Genomic DNA, 27,877 nt, shown 5'->3' with positions numbered 1-27,877 from the left:
AACAGAGTGAAACTGTCTCAAAAAAAAAAAAAAAAATCAATGCATTTGGCCCAGGAACTGCTAACGAACCTACAGTACAGTGGTGGTTCAAGAAGTTTTGCAAAGGAGACAAGAGCCTTGAAGATGAGGAGTACAATGGCCGCCCATCAGAAGTTGACAATGACCAATTGAGAGCAATCACTGAAGCTGATCCTCTTATAACTACACGAGAAGTTACTGAAGAACTCAACGTAGACCATTCTATGATCTTTCAGCTTTTGAAACAAATTGGAAAGGTGAAAAAGCTCCATAAGTGGATGCCTCATGAGCTGACCGAAAATCAAAAAAATCGTTGTTTTGAAGTGTCTTCTCTTCTTGTACTCAACAACAATGAACGATTTCTCAATTGGATTGTGATGTGTGATGAAAAGTGGATTTTATACAACCCATAATGACCAGCTCAGCGGCTGGACCACAAAGAAGCTCCAAAGCACTTACTAAAGCCAAACTTGCACCAAAGAAAGGTCATGGTCACTATTTGGTGGTCTGCTGCAGTCTGATCCACTACAGCTTTCTGAATCCTGGAAAAACCATTACATATGAGAAGCATGCTCAGGAAATTGATGAAATGCAATGAAAACTGGAACACTTGCAGCTGGTACTGGTCAACAGAAAGGTCTCAATTGTTCTCCATGACAATGCCCAACCAATGCTTCAAAAGCTGAACAAATTGGGCTATGAAGTTTTGCCTCATCTGCCATATTCACCTGACCTCTCGCCAACCAACCAGGTACTACCACTTCTTCAAGCATCTCGACAACTTTTTGCAGGGAAAAAGCTTCCAAAACCAGCAGGATGTAGAAAATGCTTTCCAACAGTTCATCAAACCTGAAGCATGGATTTTTACACTACAGGAATAAACAAACTTATTTCTCGTTGGAAAAAATGTGTTGATTGTAATGGTTCCTATTTTGATAATAAAAATATATTTTAACCTAGTTATAATGATTTAAAAGTCATGGTCTGAAACCACAATTACTTTTGCACCAACCTAATATTTTAACCATACTAAAGGACATAAAAAACATGTTCACAAGGAATGAACAATAAGAACTCTCAGCAGAGAAACAAAAACTAAGCTGGGTCTAGTATCTCATGCCTGTAATCTTAGCAATCTGGGAGGTAAGGCAGGAGGATCGCTTGAGGTCAGGAGTTCGAGACCAGACTCAGCAAGATCGAGCCCCCACCTCTACTAAAAATTAGAAAGAAATTAACCAGGCAACTAAAAAGAGAAAAAGTTAGCTGGGTGTGGCGGTGCATGCCTGTAGTCCCAGCTACTCAGGAGGCTGAGGCAGGAGGATTGCTTGAGCCCAGGAGTTTGAGATTGCTATGAGCTTAGGCTGGTGCCATGGCACTCTAGCCTGGGCAACAGAGCAAGATTGTCTCAAAAAAAAAAAAAAAATACAAAAAGAAAAAGAAAAGAGAAACAAAAACTATTTTATAAAAAAGTACTAAATTGAAATGACAGAATTGAAAACTACAATGTTGGAAATATGAAATTCATTGCACAGGCTTAATAGCAGAATAGAAATGATTTAAGAAAGAATAAGTGAATTTGAAGATATATCAAAAAAATTATTCAGGCCGGGCGCTGTGGCTCACGCCTGTAATCCTAGCTCTTGGGAGGCCGAGGCGGGCGGATTGCTCAAGGTCAGGAGTTCAAAACCAGCCTGAGCAAGAGCGAGACCCCGTCTCTACTATAAATAGAAAGAAATTAATTGGCCAATTGATATATATATAAAAAATTAGCCGGGCATGGTGGCGCATGCCTGTAGTCCCAGCTACTCGGGAGGCTGAGGCAGAAGGATCGCTCGAGCCCAGGAGTTTGAGGTTGCTGTGAGCGAGGCTGACGCCATGGCACTCACTCTAGCCTGGACAACAAAGGGAGACTCTGTCTCAAAAAAAAAAAAAAAATTATTCAATATGAGGCACAGAGTAAAAAAGATTGGAAAGAATGAACAGAGCCTCAGTCAGTGGGAGGACAATATGGAAAGGTCTAACACATGTAAGAGTGGAGTCCTAGAAGGAAAGGAAAGAATGAGGCAGAAAAATATATTTGAAAATTATGTCAGAAAATTTCACAAATGTGGTAACCTTTACAGATCACAAAGCTCTGAAAACCTCAAAAAGAAAAAATAAGAAAAAAAAATCACACCTGGGTAAATCAAACTGCTGAAAACTAAAGGAGAAAATCTGAAAATAAGCCATAGGAAAAAAATGACACAATACATACAGGGAAACAACAGTATGAATTGTCACTGACATCTCATCAGAAATAACAGGAGCCAGTTTACATTACAACACCACCATCTTTAACTGGGTAAACAAAGTATGGGATATTCACACAATAGACTACTACTCAGCATTAAAAAGGAATGTACTATTGATAGACACAACATGATGAATGGTTCTTAAAAACATACTGAGTAAAAGAAGCTAGACACACATCTCTAGAAAAGATAAATATAATCTATAGTGACAGAAGCAGCTCAATATTTACCTAAGAATGGTGGAAGGAGACAGCAGTGATCAAGAATAAATACAGGCCAGGTACAGTGGCTCATGCCTGTAATCTTAACACTCTGGGAGGCCAAGGAGGGAGGATTGCTTGAGCTCAGGAGTTTGAGACCAGCCTGAGCAAGAGTGAGACCCGATCTCTACTATAAATAGAAAGAAATTAACCAAACAACCAAAAATAGAAAAAATAAGCTGGGCACGGTGGTGCATGCCTGTAGTTCCAGCTACCCGAGAGGGTGAGGCGGGAGGATCGCTTGAGCCCAGGAGTTTGAGGTTGCTGTGAGCCAGGCTGATGCCATGGTACTCTAGCCTGGGCAAGAGAGTGAGTCTCTGTCTCAAATAATAATAATAAAAAAAAACCTAAATAAACAGAAAGATGTATTGATGAATTAGAAAACTCAGTATTGTTTTTTGTTTTTTCTTTTTGAGACAGAGTCTCACTCTTCTCTTGCCTGGCTAGAGGGCCATGGCATTAGCCTAGCTCACAGCAACCTCAAACTCCTGAGCTCAAGAGATCCTCCCGCCTCAGCCTCCCGGGTAGCTGGGACTACAGGCATGCGCCATCATGACTGGCTAAGTTTTTCTATTTTTGGTAGAGATGGGGTCTCGCTCTTGCTCAGGCTGGTCTCGAACTCCTGAGCTCAAACGATCTGCCTGTGTTGGCCTCCCAGAGTGCTAGGATTACAGGTATGAGCTACCGCGCCCTCAATATTGTTAAGATGTTAATTTTCCCCAAGTTGATATATAAATTCAAGGTAAATGTGTTCCCACTAGTTTTATCACTTTTTATAGAAGCTAAGAAGCCGATTCTAAAATATATATGGTAATGCAAATGACCTAGAATATCCAAAGTAATCTTGAAAAAAATGTAGAAAACCTTACACTATCTGACTTCATAACTTACTATAAAACTATAATAATGACAGTGTGATTTGTTGTAAAGACAGACAAATACATCAACATAGTAGAATAGTACTCAGAAACAGACCTACTATTCATAAAAATGACTCATACTGTCATTAGATTTTTGGCAAAGATATCAAACAATCCAATGGGGAAGGAAAGTCTTTTCAACAAGTGGTGCTAGAATAACTGGATATCACAGGGGGAAAATGAACCTCAACCTCTACTTCTTACTATATACAAAAATTAATTTGAGATGGATCACAGACATAAATGTAAAAGTTAAAATAATAAAGCTTCAATAAGAAAACAAAGGAGAACATTTTTGCTACTTCAGGGTAGCATCCAAAAAAAAAGACCTCTCTTGGGAGGCCGAGGTGGGCGGATTGCTCAAGGTCAGGAGTTCAAAACCAGCCTGAGCAAGAGCGAGACCCTGTCTCTACTATAAATAGAAAGAAAGTAATTGGCCAACTGATATATATATATAAAAATTAGCCGGGCATGGTGGCTCATGCCTGTAGTCCCAGCTACTCGGGAGGCTGAGGCAGAAGGATCGCTCGAGCCCAGGAGTTTGAGGTTGCTGTGAGCTAGGCTGACGCCACGGCACTCACTCTACCCTGGACAACAAAGCGAGACTCTGTCTCAAAAAAAAAAAAAAAAAAAAAAAAAAGACCTCATGTGCTATCTCCTCTGAATGAAAAAAAAGATGCATTGATGAATAGATATCGGGATAATAGCTGGAAAGATATTGATAAAACAAAACTTAACAAAATGTTAATTGTTGAATCCAGGTGGTTTGTGTTAATGTACAATACTTTCAGCTTCTCTGAATATTGGAAAATTTTTGTAATAAAATATTGGAGTAAAATAAATCCAATAATTTAATCCCCTTGCCTAAAAATCCCTGTTGGTTACCGAGTAGCATCAAAACACCCAATAATTAACAATAGCCTTTATTCAGACCTAGTTCTCATTTATTTCCTTGCAGTTTCTAACACTGTTAAGCATCCTCTCCCTTTTGAAACCCTATACTACTATTCTAAACTATTTTTCTCTTCCAATTATTTTTTGCTTTGCCTTTCCTTCCCTTTTCTACTCCCAAACTATAAGCATACCTAAAAGTTCAGAACTGAGCCCTACTTTCTGCTTTTTCCCCACTGTAAATTCACTTCCATAGTTTTAACTACCATCTCTATGTAGCCAATTCCCAATCAGGATAGAGCATCTCGTCATATTCAAAGCTCTTATTTCCAATAACTGACTAACTTGGATGTCCCATATTGTCTTAGGCCATTTGCATTGCTATAAAGGAATACCTGAAGCTAGGTAATTTATTAAAAAAAAAAAAGAGGCTTATTTGGCTCAAGGTTCTGCAGGCTTACCAGAAACATGGCCCAGTATTTGTTTCTGGTGAGGGCCTCAAGCTGCTTCCACTCATGGCAAAAGGTGAGGGGAGCAGGCATCACATGGTGAGAAGAAGGATGCAAGAAGGGGAGGGAGATGCCATGCTCTTTTCAACATTCAGTTCTCATGGGAACTAACATAGCAAAAACTCACTCTTTAGCCCCACCCCGGTGCCATCAATCCTTTCCAAACACCTCCCACTAGGCCCCACATCCAACAATGGGGATCGAATTTCAACATCAGATTTGGAGGGCAGAAATATCCAAACTATATTGCATATCATCAAGCTTATTACTACACACTCAAAACTCAGAACCAGAATTTCAATTATTATCCCAATGATTGTCCATGGTGGCACAAAGGTAACCAGGGTCAAAACAGTGAAATTTAAAAAAATTCTCCCTGTCTTATTCCACAAAATCACCACACACTGATTACTACTGAATCCATCTCTTCCTTTTTGTTCCATCACTAGTCTTATAATGAGCCGTATAAACTCACTTCACTGCAAGCTTACTGACTGATGTCCCACTCTCTGTTTCTTCTCACAATTCATCCTGAATATTTCTAAAACATCTTTAATCATGTATCTCCTGTTTATATAACTTTTACGATTTCCCATATCTAAAAGACATTATTATGTGCTGAGCAAAAAAAGTTAAATGCGTTACTTGCTGTGGTAGCAACTATCCAAAGATGTACCCCTGGCAATGAACCTGGTGTTCACATTCTGTGTAGTCCCTTCCTACACTAATCTGGGTTGGCCTTTTTCACTCATTTTAACCAAAAGAATGCCACAGAAGTAGCACTGTGCCAGTTTAAAGTCTGGCAGCTTCTGCTTTGGAACTTCTGGGAGCCCCAGGCTACCATGTAAGAAACCTGACTCCTCTGCTGGAAAGACCATCTAGAGAAGATGCCCTGAGACTACATGGCAAGAGTGAGAATGAGAAAGTGAGAATGAGAAAAGCATGAAAAAAATGAGAATGAGATGAGCCAGTGAAAAGAGAAGGAGAAAAGCCAGTGTTCCAGCTGAGCCCAACTTTCCAGGCGTCCCTTCAAAATGCCAGCGATATGAATGAACCCATTCTGGATGTTCTAGCCTCAGCCACTGCCTGACTGCAGCCACATAAATGATTCCAAATGAGACCCGCAAAACTGTCCATCTGAGACATAATCCACCCAAAGAATTGTGAGAAGTAATCAATGTAGGGTTTTTTGTTGTTGTTGTTTTTTGAGATAGGTTCTCACTCTGTTGCCCAAGCTAGAGTGCAGTGGCATCATCACAGCTCACTGTAGCCTCGAACTCCTGGGCTCAACAATCCTCCTTGCCTCAGCCTTCTGAGTAGCTGGGACTACAGGCACATCCCACCATGCCTGGCTAATTTTTGTATTTTTTTTTTTTTTTTTTTTTGTAGAAATGGGGTCTCACTATTGCCCAGGCTGGTTTAGAACTCCTGGTCTCAAGCGATCCTCCCACTTGGGCCTCCCAAAGTGCTGGGATTATAGGCATGAGCCACTGCGCCTCGCCTACCATGATTTTTTTTTTTTTTTTGAGACAGAGTCTCGCTTTGTTGTCCAGGCTAGAGTGAGTGCCGTGGCGTCAGCCTAGCTCACAGCAACCTCAAACTCCTGGGCTCAAGCGATCCTCCAGCCTCAGCCTCCCGAGTAGCTGGGACTACAGGCATGCGCCACCATGCCCGGCTAATTTTTTTATATATATATCAGTTGGCCAATTAATTTCTTTCTATTTATAGTAGAGACGGGGTCTCGCTCAGGCTGGTTTTTGAACTCCTGACCTTGAGCAATCCGCCCGCCTCGGCCTCCCAAGAGCTAGGATTACAGGTGTGAGCCACAGCGCCCGGCCCATGATTTTTTTTTTTAATACAGCAATAAATAATCAAAACAATTGCTCTCAAGAACCTAACTATATTATGGGGGAGGCAATTATGTAAACAAAAAAAGGCCATAGAAAGGTGTTACAATAGAGGTATACATACTATGCTAGGTGAGTAAGAAGGAGAACTGTCTATGTTGGCTGGTCAGAGTATGGGGTGGAGGGAGTGTTTGGGAAAGCTTTCTAGAGCAGGTGATACAGGCTGAGTATTAGGTGCATTCAGAATACTGCATATAGTAGTTAGGTATAAACCAGCATAGTTGTGTGGAGAGTGGTAAAAGATATAGCTAGGGACATAAATAGGGATGAGATTGCTTCTCAGGCTTTTGGATAAGATCAAGTGCATAAATAGGGATGAGGAAGGTGAAGGCCTTTTATATAAGTAAAAGTATCTTTGCCTTATTTGCAGGAGGCAAAGAAAGTTTAGTAGCCTACCCAGTAGTCTAGGACAACTAATAAGAACCTGAAAACTAAAATGGTGACAGAGGGAATGGAGAGAAAAAGAAAATTAATATTAAGAATCTACAACAGATGTCCCCAACCTATGGTGAGTTGTATAATTATTTCATTATATATTACAATGTAATAATAATAGAAATAAAGTACACAGTAAATGTAATGCACTTGAATCATCCCAAAACATCCCCTCCCTCCTCGGTCTATGGAAAAATTGTCTTTCATGAAAACGGTCCCTGGTGCCAAAAAGGTTGGGGACCACTGATCTACAAGACACGGTAAAAGTGGACGTGGTAAAAGGGACTAAGAGGAATTTATGAGGACCCCAGTATTCAGCCTGGGATAGGAAGAGGACAAAATGGAGCCAAGTATGGAGAGGTAGTAGAAGCAAAAGGGAATAGGATTTACATACAGGCAAAAAGTTCAGATTCAGACACAAGCACAGGAAGAAAGGATGGATGCCTCTGTTGATAGTCAGGAAACTGAGGGAAGTTTTAATTGATAGCCTCTATTTTTTCAATGAAATACAGGTAAGAATCTGCTAAGAGTAAGAAGAGAAATGGTAGAGACAGGAAGTTTAGAAAGAAAAGAAAAATTAGACAGCCCTCAGAGGAAGAGGAAGCCCCAGGGATGCAGGTGATGGAAATCATAAATGTATACTGGCCCCAAGACACACAGCTGTATCATTTTCCCCTGCAGCACTCAGCAGCTCAAGCGTAAGAATGAAGGGGTAGGTGGCTGACTTGACCCAGGACTGGATCATGCTGTAGAAAATGTAATGAAAAGAACAAGGCATCAAGAGAATTGAAGCAAATTGGTAAGCAAGTAATTTAAGTAATGGACCATGAGTTTAGGTTGGCTAAGGAAAGAAATGCTTCTAGGGAGCTGACTCATGGAAAGTGAAGTGAGGTCATTGAACAAGAAAGAAATCTTGAAATGGTCAAAGTGTAGATTTGTTGAGAATGAGACAGAAAGCCAGAAGGACTGAAGGCTGTGGTCAAAATATGGGATGGTGCAACAGTCTAGTTTACCGCTAAACTGTTACAATCAAATAAACACTCATCAGATTTATCTGACTGCTACATAAGCTATTTGCACTTCAAAGCATACCAGTTAAATGCAACAGCATTTGGTGAAAACTTTCCAAAACAAATCCTCTTGCACTCTGTCAATTTTAATTTAGCAGACTAAATGTGATATCACATCCAGAGTAATGCTTCCAACAATAACTCCCTTGACCTGCTATTTACCTGTCACTCTATCCTATGAGTTCATCTGGCAAGTTCAGTGAATTTTTTTTAAATAATAGTATTGTTTGATATTGCAGTTTTTATGCTACTTGTCCCAACCCATACCTATGAGAATATAAATTAAGTGCTGATGTCCTTTAAAGTGCAAGCTCACCATCAGCCCTACCTTGCTGCCATTTTCAATGAATCACTGTTAAAGGCAAGGAGCTTAAAAGAGGTTCTGCACTGGAAGAACACTAGCACAGAAGCTTCACCTTTCTAATGCCAGCAATAACCTTGAAAGATGCAAACCAGGAACTAGAAAGAATCCCCAGGAAAGCAAGACAACTTCTAGGACAAAATAGCCAGGCATCCAGAAGGAAAAAATCAAACACATGACTAAACTAAATGTTTGATTTTTTAATTTTGGGGCAATTCAGGTTGTCTTCTTTAAAAATTATAATTATATTGAAATACATGGTAACTATTTCCAAACAGTACAAAGCATTTAGCAGATTTCTATTAAGTAAATTCATCTTTATATAATATCAATGTGAAATTCTCTTACTTTCCAATCCAGTGATCCAACAAATATTTATCAATTACCAGATATATGGCATTGAATTAAGTGGGATAAGCAAACACGAAAGAACAATTTTTTTTTTTTTTTAATTTCAGCTTCAGTTCAGGAAGAAATGGCTAAGGAAGATTTACTTCCCCAATTTTCCAAGCCAGAAATATGGAAGTTATCCCTAACTCTTCCATGTCCACCCACATTGACTAGTGCTGCCCCTAATGTATAAATGTGTTCACTTCTCTCATCCCCACGGACACTACTTCAGTTTTGGCCACCATTATTCTAACATAGCCAGGATAAGTCTCCTAACTGGTCAACGGCTCTATTCCAATCCATTTTCCGACTGCCAAAGTGATCTATCTAAAATGCAAAATAAAATAAAATAAAATAAAATAAAATAAAATAAAATAAAATAAAATAAAATAAAATAAAATGCAAAATACATCATTTAATGCCCTTAACCCAGTAACATCCTTCAGTATCTCTCACAAGGGGGCAGTGGGGCGGGAACCCACTCCTCAACACAGTATGGGAGCCTTTTCTGATGTATTAATAGCTCCTGACATTCCCTAGCCTCATTCCTCCAACTCACATCTCAGTGACTTTTCTCTCTCGCCTGTGGGCCCCCGGCCTGCAATGTCTTTCTCCCTGTATGTTGCCTGGTGAATTCCTCTCTACATCTTCTCCCACCTCTGCAACTTTTTCTTTAAAAATTTCAAACCAGGCCGGGCGCTGTGGCTCACGCCTGTAATCCTAGCTCTTGGGAGGCCGAGGCGGGCGGATTGCTCAAGGTCAGGAGTTCAAAACCAGCCTGAGCAAGAGCGAGACCCCGTCTCTACTATAAATAGAAATAAATTAATTGGCCAACTGATATATATATAAAAAAAAAAAAAAATTAGCCGGGCATGGTGGCGCATGCCTGTAGTCCCAGCTACCCGGGAGGCTGAGGCAGAAGGATCACTCGAGCCCAGGAGTTTGAGGTTGCTGTGAGCTAGGCTGACGCCACGGCACTCACTCTAGCCTGGGTAACAAAGTGAGACTCTGTCTCAAAAAAAAAAAAAAAAAAATTTCAAACCAGCAGAAAAGTTAATAGAATAATACAATGAACACATACTGGTTGTCTAGATTCACCAGTTGTTACTTTTTGACACATTTACTTTACTTTTTTTTTTTTTTTTTTTTGAGACAGAGTCTTACTCTGTTGCCTGGGCTAGAGTGCTGGGGTGTCAGCCTAGCTCACAGCAACCTCAAACTCCTGGGCTCAAGCAATTCCTCTGCCTCAGCCTCCCAAGTAGCTGGGTCTACAGGCATGCGCCACCATGCCCAGCTAATTTTTTCTATATATTTTTAGTTATCCAGCTACTCTGTTTCCATTTTTTTAGTAGAAACAGGGTCTCGCTCTTGCTCAGGCTGGTCTCTGAACTCCCAAGCTCAAACAATCCACCCACCTCAGCCTCCTAGAGTGGTAGGATCACAGGTGTGAGCCACCGGGCCCGGCCCATTTACTTTACATCTTGATGCTTAACCCCTAAATTTTCAGCAAGAATATCTTCTACATAATCAACAATACCATAATCACAACCAAAATATTTAACACCAATACATTATCTAATATGTAATACATATTAAAAAATGTCAATTATTCCAAAATGTCCTTTAGAGTTTGTGTAATCCAGGATCAAAACAAGAATCATCCATTATACTTGGTGATCATGCTCCCCCCTTACCTTTCAGGACTCAATTCCGGATCATATTCTCTGGGAAGCCCTGCTCTGTTTCCCCCTACCCAGTCTGAGTGACATGCTGCTTCTTCTAGATGCTTTCATACCACCACTATTGTGGTATCATTATGCTACTTTGTAATCATCTGTTTATTTATCTATCTCTCCAAACAAACAGTAAGCTCCTTGAAGACCTTTTTATTCTCCAGGGCCATATAGTAGATACTCAATAAATGTTGGCTGAATAAATGAAAAAAAGAGCCTTGAAAAGGAAATATGACTGGGTTAATATAGGGGTTAAGCATCAATCTTAAGAGGTTAATAGGGGTTAAGCATTAATCTTAAGGGTTACAGATTGACTTGCATCCCCTAAAATTCATATTGAAGCCCTAACCCCCAATATAACTGTATTTGGATATACGACCTCAAAAGAGGCAACTAAAGTTAAGTGAGTCCTAGGAGACCCTAATCTAATAGAACTGGTGACCCTAAAGAAGACACCAGGAGTGTGCATGCACACAGGAAAGGTCATGTGAGAAAACAGCAAGGCGGCAGCTGTCTGCAAGCCAGGATGAGAGGTCTCACCAGAAGCCAAACCTGCCAGCATCTTTATGTTGGACTTCTAGCTTCATAAGGCTAAGGAGTGAAAAAATAAATTTCTGTTCTTTAAGCCACCTAGTCTGTGGTATTGTTATGGCAGGCCAAGGTGACTAAATAATGACCAAAATCTTTGTACCCACACCTCCTATGAATGATGGAATGCTGAGTAAAACTGACATCACTGCTAGAACAAAGATACACACAGAAGATTTATCCCCCTTGCTTCTAGAAAAATGAACCCTGTATTTAACAGAAAGAATGAGACATTCTTTCTCATGAGAAAACATTCTGATGCTCATGACATATATTTTAAAAACTGACTGGATCTACAAGACCACAAGAAGCAAAACTGTTAGTATCAATCCCCATTTGTAGCTATTCAATCAGACAGAAAAGAAGATAGAGATACACAGAGTGTCAAAAATGCACATCAAAAGAAAAAATTTTGCAGGGCCTAGAATAAAATTACAGACTCATCTTCCCAGATTCTGCACCATAAGATATCTGCTGCTAAGTGTACATGTCTATACTCATCTTCCCTACATACACCATGAAGACAATGGCAGAGGCCATGCTGTTGTCATGTGGTGGTAGTTGTTTTGATGGCTAACAACATCTGGAATAGTGTTCTGCTTCAAGTATACTCTTCATAATTGCTGGAAAATGATCACTGTGGACAACTGACCCATCTTTTAATCATTCAGTACCACTAGATTCTCAACAGAACAACTGATTGGTAACTGATTGGTCTCCCAAACATTTTTTCTCATTTGGAGCTTCCGCAGTTAATATCTTTGAGACTTGGAAAATGATTCAGCAAATAAGCATGCTAACGACTTAGTATTCTGACACATTAGTAAAAGCCAAGATTTTCTTGATAAACAAAATAAAATTTTAGAAGAATTTTTTTAAAAAGCATCAGAGTACTCATAGCTATTTTGATTTCCTAACAGCTCATTTTAAGAAACTTAGAAATTTGAGAATTTGACCAAATTCTATGCCCACTTTGCTCTTGTTGCAATACCCAGAAGAGGACACAGATCCCCTAAATAATTCTTTCACAAATAGCTTACAATGTTACTGTTTAAAATTAGCTTTTGGCTGGGCGTGGTGGCTCATGCTTGTAATCCTAGCACTCTGGGAGGCCGAGGCGGGCAGATTGCTTAAGGTCAGGAGTTCAAAACCAGCCTGAGCGAGACTCCATCTCTACTATAAAAATAGAAAGAAATTAATTGGCCAACTAATATATATATATATATATATATAAATTAGTCGGGCATGGTGGCGTGTGCCTGTAGTCCCAGCTACTTGGGAGGCTGAGGCAGAAGGATTGCTTGAGCCCAGGAGTTTGAGGTTGCTGTGAGCTAGGCTGACGCTACGGCACTCACTCTAGCCTGGGCAACAAAGCGAGACTCTGTCTCAAAAAAAAAAAAAAAAAATTAGCTTTTGATGCTGAATAACATAAATATAATCATTCAAAGTATTCTCATGGCCTGAACTTGTAAAAAATCGGGTTATAAATTTATGTAAGAAAAATAAGTGTTAGATGCATATCAAAAACTTGATCATACTTTGGACCCAACAACTAACAACTATTATTTTAAGATATTAATAAATCTCTGATGGGTGAAGATGGACTACATGTGGAGGAGGGGGCTGCTGAGTGTGTCTGGGTCCCTGGAGTTTGAGGTGGGTTGTGTGAATTGTGGATGCCCCCAGTCTGGAGCTAAGAGCCTAGATCCAGGCCTAGGCAAGAAAGGAGGAGAGCTAGGAGGCGTGACACGTGGGGTCAAATCATCTTGTACTGAGGGACTATGGAAAGAGGGCAGCTCCCCACTCCTCTAGGATGGAGGAAGTACTGGACCTTGGAGAGAGAACCCTGGGAGGTGACAGACCAGCTGGTCTTCAGATGCAGCATTGCTACAAGACACCATGGCAACCCAGACAGAGTCACAGCATGTATCACCATCCTCCCAATAGGCAGCTCAGGCTCATTAAGTACACATGCCCAGGATCTATACAAAACAACACATCTGGGCAGGTGGCAGCTCTGGTGCCGCATTTACCAGGTACCCTAATCCCAGATCCTGAGCCCTGGGTTGCCCTAGGAGACATGGGTATTGGTCCTAGCATCACCACAGGGCAAGCCACTTCCCCCTCTACTCCCCCACAACCTGTTCCCATATCCTACAACAGCTGCCACCATCACCTGTCCCATACTGTGAGCTGAAATCAACCATGCAGGTTTTGGAGTGTAAAAGGTAGATGATGAGAGATGAGGAAACTGAGGCATGGAGGGAAGTGGTGAGCCCATGGTCCACAGAAAGAATTGGGGGTTGAGAGATCAGGGCCAGAGTCCAGCCTCCCAGCCCTTCTCCACCTCTTGTACCTGGTTTTCTTTCTCTGGGCTCAGTAGGCTGGAAAGGAGGAGCTGGCCCTTTAAGAGGAGCTGTCCAGACCAGTGGAAGGCAGGCTGGCAGGCTGTACAGTCTGGGCCCCTGTCTGGGTCTGCCCAGGCTCACCAGCCACCCCTTCCTTCTTCTGGATCCTCCTTGGCTGACATCTGTGACTTGAACAATGTTGAGAATGCAAACGGCAGAATAGTATCAAATCAGCCAGTTGCCTAGAGGCATAGATTTCTGTCTAAGATGGCATCTGTCACCCAAGGCACCAGCTGGGCATTTTAGCTAGGAAATACCGGGGAGGGAAGGGCCCTCAGAGACCAGTTAGGTCACCCTTTTATGTGCCAGAGATTGGGATCTGAGGCCCAGTGAGGGCCCTGTCCTGCCTCATAACCTACAGGGACCCTGCACTGTGGCCCATGGACACTCTTGCCTGGCCCATCTTCCTGTACCCGGCACCTCTGCATAAAGCATGCCATTCTATGGCTTGGGGAGGACCCACATGAGGTCTGGAGGCTCCTCCTGGCTGTGGCTACCCTGTCATCTGTCAGTGTGTCCTCTAAATGGACCGTCTGAAAGCATGTTGAGCCCCACACCAGGACCGTGGGAGCAGAAAGGAGGAGAGGGCTGAGGAGTAAAGGCAGAAAGGCCAGGCAGGCAGGGGTCTGAAGGCAGATCTGTGAGGGGTAGGAGAGGCTGGGCAAGGGAGCTGGTGGGCCAAGGAGGGCATGACTACAGCCATGGGAAACTCCAAAACTCCCCAGACTGTGCATGAGTCTGATGTCTCACGACTTCTAGACCATTTGGTTTAGCTCAGGTGTGTGTTTCACAGAACCAGCTCTGGCAGCCCAGAGGGGGCTGTGAGCCTAGGAGGAGGTTGCTGCAGGGTGAGGCCTCAAACTTGGCAGAAGAGGTGGGGACAGAGAAGGGCACTGGCTAGGTTAGCTGAGGGACAGAGGGGGAAAAAAGAAAAAATAATGAATAAATCTCTGAAACTTTTTTCTAGTAAGTCTAACATCAGGTACTGAAAAAGCTAAAGTCATTAGAGAAGTTTTGCTTATTTTTCAAACAAATTAGACTGAAAGAAAGAAACTACAAACACAAATGGGGCTGGCCCCTTACTGCACGCGCATACACACAAACACAGGGTTTTTATTCCGAATGGCATCAATTACCTTCTTCCCTTCTCACAAAGCTTCTCAATTTCAGCTTTCAGATCCTGCTCCTTCTGCAAAAACTCCTTCTTTTCCTTCTCTATCTTCTTCTTTGTTTCTTCCCGCTTTATTGTCACATCCTGAATAGCCTTTAAAATCTCCTGAGTCCCGCACAATTACAGTCACACACAAATAAAGAAGAAAATAAGTTAGTTCTTTTGATCTGAAGGTTATTTTCAACTATCATAAATTCAAATATTGACTTTGGTGAATTCGAATTGAATTGAAAGAAATTGGTTGAAGAGTAGCTCCAAAAACCAGTATTCAGACCTAAGGGAGGAAGTAACAGTAATGTAGATTTCAACTCAACAGGAAAAATAATTTCTAACAATCACAGCTGTTCAAAAATGGGATATGCTGCCTTGTAAAGCCATAAGCACTCCATCACTAGTGTTCAAATAAAGGCTGAATGAACACCTGTCAAGAATGCCAGGAAAAGTGTTCTTGCACCAAGTGGGAGTTTGTCACAGCAAACAAATATGGTCTTATTTTGTTTTGTTATGGTGCTACTTTATTATGTGTGGAGGTTTGGGGTTTGTTTTACTCCTTAACAACAAATACATTTATATATTTTTAAAATAAGAAGTCAAATAAAAGTGAGAAACAGTCATCCTCCAGTTCATACCACTTCCACCCATAAGGTTAATCAATGTGTTAACTGCTTTGTATTACACTTTCCCATCTTTTTCCATTTTCACAAAAATACATGTATGTTTATGTATGTATTGCTTTGGTTTTGTGGTTTTTTTTAAATGAAGTCATTTTATGTACATTATTCTACATCCTGATTTTTTTCACTTGACATGAACATACCATGTCAATAAATATAGATCTAATTCAAAAACAGCTGCATAATATGATATCATTGGATATATCTAAATTTATCCAACCATTCTCTATTAGAAGACCAACAGGATGTTTTCAAATTTTTGTAATTACATTTCTAATCTAATTAATTTTTTAAAACAATACTGCAATTAATATTCTGTATATCAACATTTTCGTATAAAAAATAAATCCTACTAATAAGATTACTAGGTCAAAGTATATGTATATATTAAATTTTAACTGACACTTTCTAGTAACTATTGCAAAAAGGTCATATTCACACTCCTACCAATAACGTCTGAAAGAGGTCATTTTTCCTCACCCATAACAACTTATTTCACTTCTGCCAATCTCTTGAGTGAGGGGGAGAAGGCAGAGGAAGGAATAGTATCTAATAATTTTAACGTTCATTTCCCTAACTTCTATTCTTGTTTCTACAGTCCGTCTCCCTCAATAAGCATTTCATGAAAACAGAGACTCTGTTTTGTTCATCACTAAATTTCCACAGCCTAGATCAGCCACTCAAAAAATATTTGCTGAACGAACAAATGAATACCAGTGAAGTGGAGCTTCTTTTCAAACATTTCTAATAGATTTGCTTTTCCTCTTCTGTCAATTACTATTTACAACTGTGATAGGCAAAATAATACACTCCTCCTCAAGATGTCCACATTCTAGTCCCTGGAACCTGCATATGTGTTACCTTTCATAGCAAAAGGGACTATGCAGATGTGATTAAGGTAACAACTTTGAAATGGGGAGATAATATAATGCTGCATTATCTGTGTGAGCCCAAACTAATTACATGAGTCCTTACAAATGAAGACACACTCATAGCTGTGATCAGAGGAAGATGTGACTAGGGAAGAAAGCAGATATTCTGGCTTTGGATGGAGGATGGTGGCCCCCAGCCAAGAAATGCAGGCAGCAGAAGCTGGAAAAGCAAGGAAACTTTCTCCCCCAGAGCTTCCAAAAGAAATGTAGCCCTTGATTTTGGCCCAGTGACCCCTGTGTTGGACTTCTCACTTACAGAACTGTGAGATAATACATTTGTGTTGTTTTAAGCCACCAAATTCATGATAATTTGTTGCAGCAGCACTAGGAAACTAACACAACAACCTTTTCTGATTTTTCTCTAGATTGCTGACTTTTACTGTGGATTTGTAGGAATCTCAGAATGTTGTGTTTATTAAAGCCTTCACTGGATGTCTACAAATGTTTTTTCTCAGTCTAACATTAATCTTTCAACTGATTTTTGTGTCATTTGCCATATCAAAATTTTTAATTATATATAGTTAAATTGATTAATCTTTTTCTTTATGGCTTCTGAGTTTTCTGCCATTTGTTTAAAATGACCTCTTACAATTTTAGGTTTCATTAATATTCTAAATTTTCTTCCAATTTAATTTTTCTTTCTAGTTTTTCTATGTAGCGTTTTTTTGGGGGGTTTTTTTGTTTGTTTGTTTGTTTTTGAGACAGGATCTTGCTCTGTAACCCAGGCTAAAGTGCAGTGATACCATCAGTGCTCAGTGCAACCTAAAACCAAATTCCTGGGCTCCAACAATCCTCCTGCCACAGCCTCCTGAGTAGCTAGGACTACAGGCATGTGCCATTGTGCTAGGCTAATTTTTCTATTTTTTGTAGAGATGGGGTCTCACTCTTTTTATTCTTTTTTTTTTGAGACAGAGTCTCGCTTTGTTGCCCAGGCTAGAGTGCTGGGGCGTCAGCCTAGCTCACAGCAACGTCAAACTCCTGGGCTCAAGCAATCCTACTGCCTCAGCCTCCTACGTAGCTGAGACTACAGGCACGCGCCACCATGCCCGGCTAATTTTATATATATATATATATATTAGTTGGCCAATTAATTTCTTTCTATTTTTATAGTAGAGATGGGCTCTCGCTCAGGCTGGTTTTGAACTCCTGACGTTGAGCAATCCGCCCGCCTCGGCCTCTCAAAGTGCTAGGATTACAAGCATGAGCCACCGCGCCCGGCCGGGTCTCACTCTTGTTCAGACTGGTCTCGAACTCTTGGCCTCAAGAGATCCTCCCATCTCAGCCTTCCGAAGTGCTAGGATTACAGGCGTGAGCCACTGCGCCTGGCCTATGTGTAGATTTTTAATCTACCTAGAATTATATATTTCAATGTAATATGAAATAAAAATATAATCACGTGTTTTCCAGGTAGATAGTCAATTATGTCAACAAAATATATTAAATAAGCAATACTTTTCTCTCTGAACTATCATAAGAGTGAGAGTTTGGACAAGATGCTCTCAAAGGTTCTTTTTATCCTTAAAACTCTATGATAACTATTAAAAAGTAAACGCTGCTTTTTTATTTTTATTAACTCAGAAACAAAATTATAGTTTGATCAGGGACTGTTACTTAATTCATTGACAATTTCAATATAAGCAGAATACCTGGTGATTCTTCATTTCTTCTTCTCTCCTTTGCTGAAGTTGCTTTAATTGCACTTGGAGCTGATTTTCCACTTGTCTCTGCTTGTCCAGGACTTCCTGGTAACGCTCCTTCAACAGAGTTCTCTCTGTCATCATTTTATCCTTTTCAGAACAACACAAGAAAAGTTTACTTCCCAATTTAATCACAGGAAACATTCACCAAGTGCCTATCCAAGGTCTCATGTATAGCTCTATGACTGCACTGTCCAATAACCATAGCTATTAGCCATATGTGGCTAGATAAACTTAATTAAAATATGATAAAAAACAGACAGCAATGGTATGTGCCTGCAGTCCCAGCTACTCAGTAGGCTGAGGTGGGAGGTTTGCTTGAGCCCAGGAGTTCAAGGTTACAGGGTGCTACGATTGCCACACTGCACTCCAGCCTGGATGACAGAGTGAAACCCTGCCTCTTAAAAAAAATAAAAATAAAAAGCATGTGGGTCTCACAACCACCCAAAAGAATATAGCCAAAAAATACAAAACCCTGGCCCTCTTTCAACCCAGTATGAAAGAATGATGCTTCAGAATGATGCAAGCTTATTTATGACTTCTTGGTTGGCCCCTTCAATTGCCATATAGTCATCTGAACCCCAGCTTAACAACTGTGAGGACAAAATAAATGCTCTATATAAAGTGCTTAGAATAAGCACTCAAGAAAAGATGATTTCCTTCCCTTTCCCAGAGGGTCTCTTTTATCCAGGTTTCCACCTACTCCACTTCCATCAGGTCTCTCTTCCTGAGGACCTTTCTACCTGTCTGTTACAAATAAATCCTGAGTAGCTACTATTTAAAAACTTTTATTAGCTTCATCTTGTTAACATACTCCAATTCAGAGGTCCCCAACCTTTTTGGCACCAGGGACCATTTTCATGGAAGACAATTTTTCCATGGACCAGGTAGTTGGGGGGGATGGTTTGGGGATGATTCAAGCACATTATATTTATTGTGCACTTTATTATTATTACATTGTAATATATAATGAAATAATTATACAACTCACCATAGGCTGGGAACCCCTGAAATAAATTACTTATTTTCATCTGTCCTTCAATTCTTCAGCTTGCACCAAATATCCACTTTCTTACCTGGTTGCTACAAGCATTGTTTCTTTTTATATTGCTCTCCATTCAATTAACACATCTTACCCTAAAAACCTCTTCCAGATCCTAAGATGTCTTTCCCAGTATTAGCCTTCTTCTTAAAAAACATACACTTAGGCCGGGCGCTGCGGCTCACGCCTGTAATCCTAGCTCTTGGGAGGCCGAGGCGGGCGGATTGCTCAAGGTCAGGAGTTCAAAACCACCCTGAGCAAGAGCGAGACCCCGTCTCTACTATAAATAGAAAGAAATTAATTGGCCAACTGATATATATATAAAAAATTAGCCGGGCATGGTGGCGCATGCCTGTAGTCCCAGCTACTCGGGAGGCTGAGGCAGAAGGATCACTCAAGCCCGGGAGTTTGAGGTTGCTGTGAGCTAGGCTGACGCCACGGCACTCACTCTAGCCTGGACAACAAAGCGAGACTCTGTCTCAAAAAAAAACAAAAAACATACACTTAGATATGCGTACACTTTGTTTTAGCTACAAAATGCCAGGGATAGATCAAGGGGACCATTTCAACAAAGATAAATGTGAAGTTCTCTAGCTAAGTTTTAAAAACCCAAAATACTTAGGGATAAAATGAGAAAGACACAAGTAAATACCGCATGAGAAAAAGATTTTGATGGAGTTTGACTGAAAGCTCAACAGTACAGTAAAATTGTCAAAATAAGTCAATGTAAGCTTCAGAAATGAGACAGATGGAGACACCCACTATATCATAAACTAATTATACTGTTTCTTGACAGGTGGTTTTCAGGATTTGATTATATACATTTGGTTCTCAAGATCACTTTTGTTTTTAAAGAGAGGATCTCTTACTGTTGCCCAGGCTGGAGTGCAGTGGCACAATTATAGCTCACTACAGCCTTGAACTCCTGGGCTCAAGGGATCCTTCCACCTCAGCCTCTCAAGTAGCTAGGACTATAGGTACACACCACCACACACAGCTAATTTTTTAATTTTTTGTAGAGATGTGGTCTCACTGTGTTGTCCATGCTGGTCTCAAGCAATCTTCCTGCCTTGGTTTACCAAAGTGCTGGGATTCAGGCATGAGCCACCGTGCCTGACCCCTAGATCACTTTTTTTTAATAAAAAGAATTGGCCAATTAATTTCTTTCTATTTTTAGTAGAGACGGGGTCTCACTCTTGCTCAGGCTGGTTTCGAACTCCTGACCTTAAGCGATCCTCCCGCCTCGGCCTCCCAGAGTGCTAGGATTACAGGTGTGAGCCACGGTGCCCAGGCCCCAAGATCACTTTTTTTTTTTTTTTTTGAGACAGAGTCTCACTTTGTTGCCCAGGCTAGAGTGAGTGCCGTGGCATCAGCCTAGCTCACAGCAACCTCAAATTCCTGGGCTCAAGCAATCCTTCTGCCTCAGCCTCCCAAGTGGCTGGGACTACAGGCATGCGCCACCATGCCTGGCTAATTTTTTCTATATATATTAGTTGGCCAATTAATTTCTTTCTATTTATAGTAGAGACGGGGTCTCGCTCTTGCTCAGGCTGGTTTTGAACTCCTGACCTCGAGCAATCCGCCCGCCTCGGCCTCCCAGAGAGCTAGGATTACAGGCGTGAGCCACCGCGCCCGGCCCCCAAGATCACTTTTTAAAAGAAATTTTCGGGCCAGGCGTGGTGGCTGATGCCTATAATCCTAGCACTTTGGGAGGCTGAGGCGGGAGGATCGTTTGAGCTCAGGAGTTCGAGGCCAGCCCGAGCAAGAACGAGACCCCATCTCTACTAAAAAATAGAAAGAAATTAATTGGCCAGCTAAAAATATATAGAAAAAATTAGCCGGCCATGGTGGCACATGCCTGTAGTTCCAGCTACCCGGGAGGCTGAGGCAGAAGGATTGCTTCAGTCCAGGAGTTTGAGGTTGCTGTGAGCTAAGCTGATGCCATGGCACTCTAGCCGGCCAACAGAGTGAGACACTGTCTCAAAAAAATAAAAGAAATATTGATAAAATGGAACAGGTCTAGGTGAAAGTAACCAGGATGATGACAAAACCAGGATGATGACTAAAAAAAATGAAGAATGCTAAAAACATCTGAAAATATTTCATCTAGAAAGGTTTGGACTTGAGGGGTAAGAGGAAGAGGCATAAAAAATCTTTAAATATACACAGAGCTAACAACTATAAGAGGAACTGAATTTACTCCATAAAGCTCAAGAGAGAGCTATACCAATAACTTATAAAGGTTCTGTCTTTATCTCAGAATAAGATCTAACAATAAGAGTTATTTTTTAAAAATGCAATAGAAAAGCTGGGTGCAGTAGCTCACGCATGTAATCCTAGCACTCTGGGAGGCCAAGGCAGGAGGACTGCTTGAGGTCAGGAGTTTGAGACCGGCCTGAGCAAGAATGAGACCCCGTCTCTACTAAAAAGAGAAAAATTAGCTGGGTGTGATAGTGCACGCCTATAGTCCCAACTACTCAGGAGGCTAAGGCAAGAGGATTGCTTGAGCCCAGGAGTTGCAGTGAGCTATGATGATGCCACTGCACTCTGGGCCTGGGCAACAGAGTAAGACTCTGTTTCAAAAAAGAGGCTAAGGCAAGAGGATCGCTTGAGCACAGGTTGCAGTGAGCTATGATGACGCCATTGCACTCTGGGCCTGGGCAGCAGAGTAAGACGCTGTTTCAAAAAAAAAGCAATAGGCTTCGTTGTGAGGTAGTTAGCTTCTCTGGAAGTGATCAAGCAGAAGTTAGCTAACCATTTGTCAGAGATTTTATGAACGGGATTCCTGCACACTTTCCAACTAAAATGATTTGCCTCTAGATTTTCTGCTTTAATGGTTTTATGTAACAACAATGATATTTTAAATACTTACCAAATTCTTTTCAATATCTTGATCTGTGTTTACCTCTGAATCAGCTGTCTTAAAGTCAGTCTATAAAAAAAAGAAACAATTATATTCAGAATTGCTCTGAGACACTTTCAAAGAGGCAGAATTATTCTAGTACTTTCACCTAGAAAACTGCCACAAGTAACTAAGAAGCAAACTTTTTCCTCTTTCCCCTTACCAGCTCCATAGCAAGAAAAGCAATGTAGTTCTGGCAAATGGATGCCAATATCCCCATTACATTAATCATTTATCCCACAAATAACCTGAACAAGATCAAAAACTGATTGAGAGAAAGCTCAAGTCTGAGGTGAGAAATTTGCCGCCTACAACCTACTGTGCCCATACTTTCTCCTACGACAAAGCACACCAGTCACTAGAAGGCAGGATAGGTCAGAGAATTAACAAGGATTCCTCCTGCAAGGACAAAGGCGGGAAATATCAATGCTAATGACCTACACACATCAATTACTCAGCGAAAGAGATTTTATGTAGGTCATAAAGTTCCTGCTTGCCATAAGATTAGAAACTGGGCTACTGGCTTTCTTATTTATTGAACACCAGAATGAAGTCACAGCATAGCACTGTATGAAAATAGTATGATGACTGCCAGCAAAAAATGAGACAGTATAATTCTCCACCAAATATGAAGAAATATCTCCTACCCTCAAAAAACCCCCCCAAATTCCATGTTAGTAGTAGAAACTTGATACTTGACCTGTACAGCAATGTTCTGAGAAAGCTTCAGGGAAGAGCTATCCTGATCATCATCCTGATCCACTCTGACTCCTTCAACCCCATTTGCTGGAGGTACTACAGGTCGGAAATCCAAGCCTGTGTCCCTGCAACCTTCCTTTAGGATGGAGGCTTGTGGGGATTTCTCTTCAGAGCAATTCCCGGAGGCAAGCTGCTTTGTATGGCACCCTGCCTTAAGAGACCGAGTGACTGGATGGAGGCTCTCCTGGAGGCTTGTGTCCCCCTCCTCTCCTGCTGTGCTGGCCAAGTCCTTCAAATCAGACTGAGACCCACCGCCAGAAAGACAAAGGGCTGTGGCTATCAAGTTTTCTCCTAAAACAGCCTGGTGCGCTGCTGGAGTGTCACCTGCTGATGAACCAGGATTCTGCTCTGGGTGTTCCAAATGGACATTTCTGTTATTCTCCTTGGTTATCGTTTGGCTACTTACACTCGACAGAGGCGAGTTCTTCTGCTTCTGTGCAGGGTCTTTAGGGCTATTAAAAACATAAAAAGTTTCTCTCTTCACCCATTCTCAAAGAGGATTAAGTATATAATACTTTCAATGTAACCACTAGAAGAACAAAATTAGCCCTCCCAATTACCAGAATAAAGAAAACTTAGTTTTATTCCAATGACTTCTATTCCATATGCAGATAGCATAGGTTCATAATTAAGAACATGGGTTCTGAAGACAGTCTTACAGTAAATGCCAAAACATAAATAACTCTGAAGAGCCAAAAAAATTTTGAGGGCCATTTTGAATAACTTTTAGGGATGTAGATGAAATAACCTAATGTTTGTTAGAATATTCAGTTTAGTTATATATAATATTTTAATAAATAAAATATTGATTTAGAAATATTGTCTTTACTCCACTCTCATGTTTCACGAAAACAACTGTCATTCAAACTCATTACAAAGATCTTTGACAAGAACCACTTTTTAGGTTCTTCAAGTTTTCCAGAGCATAGCATCTTCACTTCAAAGCTGCCTAAAGCACAGATAATTTTGAATCCAAAATTAAGCTGTCAACAGAAATTTCATATCAGACTTGCTAGTGTACGTAAACATAACATTGGGTTATTCTGTCATTTGTCACAGACATTTAATGCACCGCTTTTTAAAGAGATCTTTAAAACATATTTACAATGACATCCAATATCCACAACTGTAAGTGTTTCACCCAGGAATTAAATATATATTAAATTTCTTTGTCCTCTCCCCCTTTTTAAACAGATTCTGTCTATTGACCCCCTTAAGCATCGAGTCAATGTGTCCTCCTTTCCTCAATAGTATTTGTTCAAAATAAAGCAATTATGTGAACATCTCATTATCTAAAAAATTTTAACACTCTTAGCTAATTCCTTCTTGCAGGGAGATAACTGTGGAGTGGGGTGAGGGGAGCCTCAATTATAAATTTGAGTACATATAATACCTGGGTTTGAATCCAGATTCTACCATTTATTAGCTGTTTGACTCTGGGAAAGTTACATCATTGGTAAAACAGAAATAATATTATCTACCTGGTAGGATTTTGAGGATTACATAAAGTATTTAGTATAATGCTTAGCATGTAGTAAACATTCAGTAAACCTTAGCAGCTATTATTATTACTAGAAGTATGTGATTTTATTAAAACCCTGACTCCAACATAGCTTGGTAACCTTGGGCAAGTTACTAACCTCTCTGTGTCTCATTTTCATTACCTGTAAATGGGAATAATAATATTAGCACCTACCTCCTGGGATTGTTGTGAGGATTAAATGTGTTAATAAATATAAAGTTGTCAGTACAGTATTATTTATTATATTAGGTCCCAGGTACTCTAGAAAAAAGTTGAAGTAGAACATACAGTCGGCCCCCAATATCCATGGGTTCCGCATCTGTGGATTCAAATATTCAAGATTGAATATTTGGATTGAAAATATTCAAGAAAAAAATGGATGGGTGCATCTGTACTAAACATGAACAGACTTTTTTCCCTTGTCATTATTCCCTAAACAATATGGTATAACAACTATTTACATAGCATTTACACTGTATTAGGTATTATAAGTAATTTAGGGATGATTTAAGGTATATGGGAGGATATGCATAGGGTTATACACAAATACTACACCACTTTATATCAAGGACTTGACCATCTGAGGATTTTGGTTTCCAAGGGGAGTCCCGGAACTAATCCCCAGCAAATACTGAGAGATGACTATATAGTTAATTTAGTTCAACATTGTACATAACAATATATTAGCCACTATAGGATGCAAGTTTGGGTAACTACAATTCCTACCCTCAAAAGTTTAGATGGGAGACACAAATGTATACATGAAGCAGTAAGTCATATGAACAAAGTTATCTAGATAGATAGATACATACCTATATATATCTCTGTTTATATGTGTGAGTATATATGCATATACCTCTATGTATTATAATATAAAAGTCTCATTTATACAAATATGATATAGAAACATGGTTAAATGAACAACATATAGTCCATGAAGGAAATGGTAATATTTGCATTTTTGATGACTTTGATCCCCTATACTCTGATTCTATTTATTCAACAAACATTTAGCATGCATGCTGAGTATCAGATGCTGTGCTGGACACCAGAAATACAAAGATAGATCAGGCAGTCCCCTACCTTCAAAAAGCTCATTTAGTGCAGAACCATTAGAGCCAAAAAAGGAAAGACCAGCTACAGAAGCCCATCTCAAAAGCCCTTTACCCAAAGGAATCTTCCCAGTGAAGAATCCACACATTACCTTAGATCATCTGGGAGACCTTCATCTGATTTGGAAGCACATAAACTAGAAGAAGATTCCGGAGGATTGGAGGCATTGGCCACAACACCAGCTACCTCAGATGCCGCCATCATGCTCTGTACATTCAGAAACAAATTACAGGCTACAAGTTTCAAAAGTTTAAAATAAATGTATCTTTCCCCCTCAAAATGTCCACACAATAGAGTTGTTCCAGGAAAGAAATACAAAGAAAAATTCTGAGAAGATACTGAAGAGTATTCTGTAGTAGGGTATTAAAAAAGCCATTGCATGTAATAGATCCCAGTGGGCATCAATCCTCAGGAGTCACCATATTTATATAAGGAGTCTGTGCAAAGATTTTATTTTCACTTCTGGCAGAAATGCAGTCATTTAAAATAGTAGATCACAGTCTGTGAGAATCTTCCATAAATGGCCTACCATGTCTACATTGTCTACTATCCTTTACAAAAGACGTATCTTTAGGCCTAGTAGTAATATGTTTTTAAATCATTTTATGGCTGTTACAGTCAAAGCATTCTTCATTAAAGTGAGATTTTCTGGAAGTGTTTGCACGTAAGAGAACAAGTACAGGGCAATGCCAGCGTGTATCTTTCCCTCTGTCGGTGTGTTCGCCCCAGATGGGAAAAGTCTGATACCCACTGGCTGAGGAAAGTACAGACTCGTCAGCGTCACCACAAAAGGTGCAAAAAAGGATGAGAATCTGGGTTACTCTAACATGAAAATGAGAAAATATGGGAACACAAGAAAGAGAACCCAGCCAGATGCCTTTTTTTTTTTTTAAGATCAAAAGGTCATGCTTTATGCCACAAAACCAACTCATGACCTTCTACTGTGAGAAGAAAAGAAGAAAAAAAAACAACTTGGGAGGTGAGGGGCGGTGAACATAGGGTTAGTTTACATTCTTGTTTTTAACAGCATCACAGGTATACCCGTGAACCCTGCACCACGCATAGGGCAAATACGGAGACGGGGCTGTGTCAACGCTTTGGTCACAGCACACGGAGACCCTCTGTGCCTCAGTTTGCCTTATTATACAAAGCTCCGGGGAGAAAACGGCCCTGAATCGCCATTATTGCTCCCTCAGGTGCAAATATCTTGCCTCCAACAGAGCCCAGGGCCTTGAGTCCTCCGTGCCCCGCACACGGAACCACAGGGCAAGGGTCATACATGCAACTCTGCGGCCAGAGAGCCCAAGCAGGGAGGGCAGGTATATCTGGCTGGAGAGCGGAGATTGCCAAAAGGAACCCTGCACCCCGACAGCCAGCACTAGTGAGGCGGCGACGCTGGGAGCGAGGGGTCCTTGGGAGAGAACAGGGGACAGACGGGAAAGGGACAATGGGGGGAAGCAGCGCCGGGTGGCCACCGCCACCCTCAACCGGGGACTGCTAAGCAGGCCGCTTGCTCGGGCCGGAGCCCCCTCCACATCTTTCCCTCCGTCCCCCACCCCACTGCCAGCCCCCGTCCCACTTCTAGGCCGGGACCCCCGCCCCCGTCCTCGCAGCTCCCCCCACGCTCCCCGCTCGGACCCCCGCCCGCGCCTCTGCCCCTCGCCTTGCAGACCCCTCCCCGCGCGCCCGCCCCGCACACACCTCCCGCGCCGCGCCCCCGGGAGGATGGGGGGAGGGACGGGACGCACCTGAGCGGGCGGAGCGGGGGGAGGGGGCGGCCGAGCCACGGGGGGAGGGGTCGAGCGCCGGCCCGCGCGCGACACCTCCCACTTCCGGCGACACGAGCGGAGGGGGCGAGGCTCCGGCCGCGAGAGGAGAGGCCGCCGTGGCGCCGCGCCGCCCCCGACGGCGCCCTCTGGCGGCGAGAGCTGGCGCCGCCCGGGACACGGGGATGCAGCGGAAGACCCTTGAGATGGAAGGGGATTCTCCAGGGGCGCAGGGAAGAAGAGAGATGCGACGGCGACAAGGAAGGCGGCCTGGTGGGGGCAGGAGCCCCTCTGGGGAGGTTACAGAGAGAGCCGAGGCCATGGCGGTCAGAGGGAGGAGAGCAACGAGGTGTTTTTAAAGGTCGGCACCGAGATGCCCTTTTCAGAGGACGCCATGAAGAAGAACCCTGCGGGGAGGGACCCTGTTGAAGATGTCCCGAGGCCTCGGGACGGTGGAGCTCCGCGAGTTAAGCCCGCCAAGCCCGCACGCCCTCTGTCCACGGAGGCCGCCCGCGGGA

At 41.6% G+C, this 27,877-nt stretch overlaps 1 protein-coding gene across 3 annotated transcripts in view; it reads right to left on the bottom strand.

The window, feature by feature from the left end:
• RNF214 (ring finger protein 214) overlaps positions 1-27,834 on the bottom strand; it is a 57,319-nt gene extending 29,485 nt beyond the window's left edge. The window contains exons 1-6 of one of the 3 annotated variants that reach the window (XM_012773667.3): positions 27,342-27,834; positions 25,685-25,800; positions 22,900-23,410; positions 22,170-22,229; positions 18,205-18,345; positions 14,918-15,057 (exon numbers count right to left, since the gene is read on the bottom strand). In XM_012773667.3, coding sequence (XP_012629121.1) covers positions 14,918-15,057; positions 18,205-18,345; positions 22,170-22,229; positions 22,900-23,410; positions 25,685-25,797 — 965 coding nt within the window. In that variant the 5' untranslated portion in view covers positions 25,798-25,800; positions 27,342-27,834. Of the gene's footprint in view, positions 1-14,917; positions 15,058-18,204; positions 18,346-22,169; positions 22,230-22,899; positions 23,411-25,684; positions 27,121-27,341 lie in introns of those variants that run through there. The other 2 variants (XM_012773670.2, XM_012773668.2) reach the window with 2 other exon arrangements.
• Between the last annotated feature and the right edge of the window lie 43 nt (positions 27,835-27,877).

The sequence above is a fragment of the Microcebus murinus genome, chromosome 4, assembly GCF_040939455.1.
Source record: "Microcebus murinus isolate Inina chromosome 4, M.murinus_Inina_mat1.0, whole genome shotgun sequence".
NCBI classification, from domain to species: Eukaryota; Metazoa; Chordata; class Mammalia; order Primates; family Cheirogaleidae; genus Microcebus; species Microcebus murinus.
This window is presented reverse-complemented; position numbering and strand designations above follow the sequence as displayed.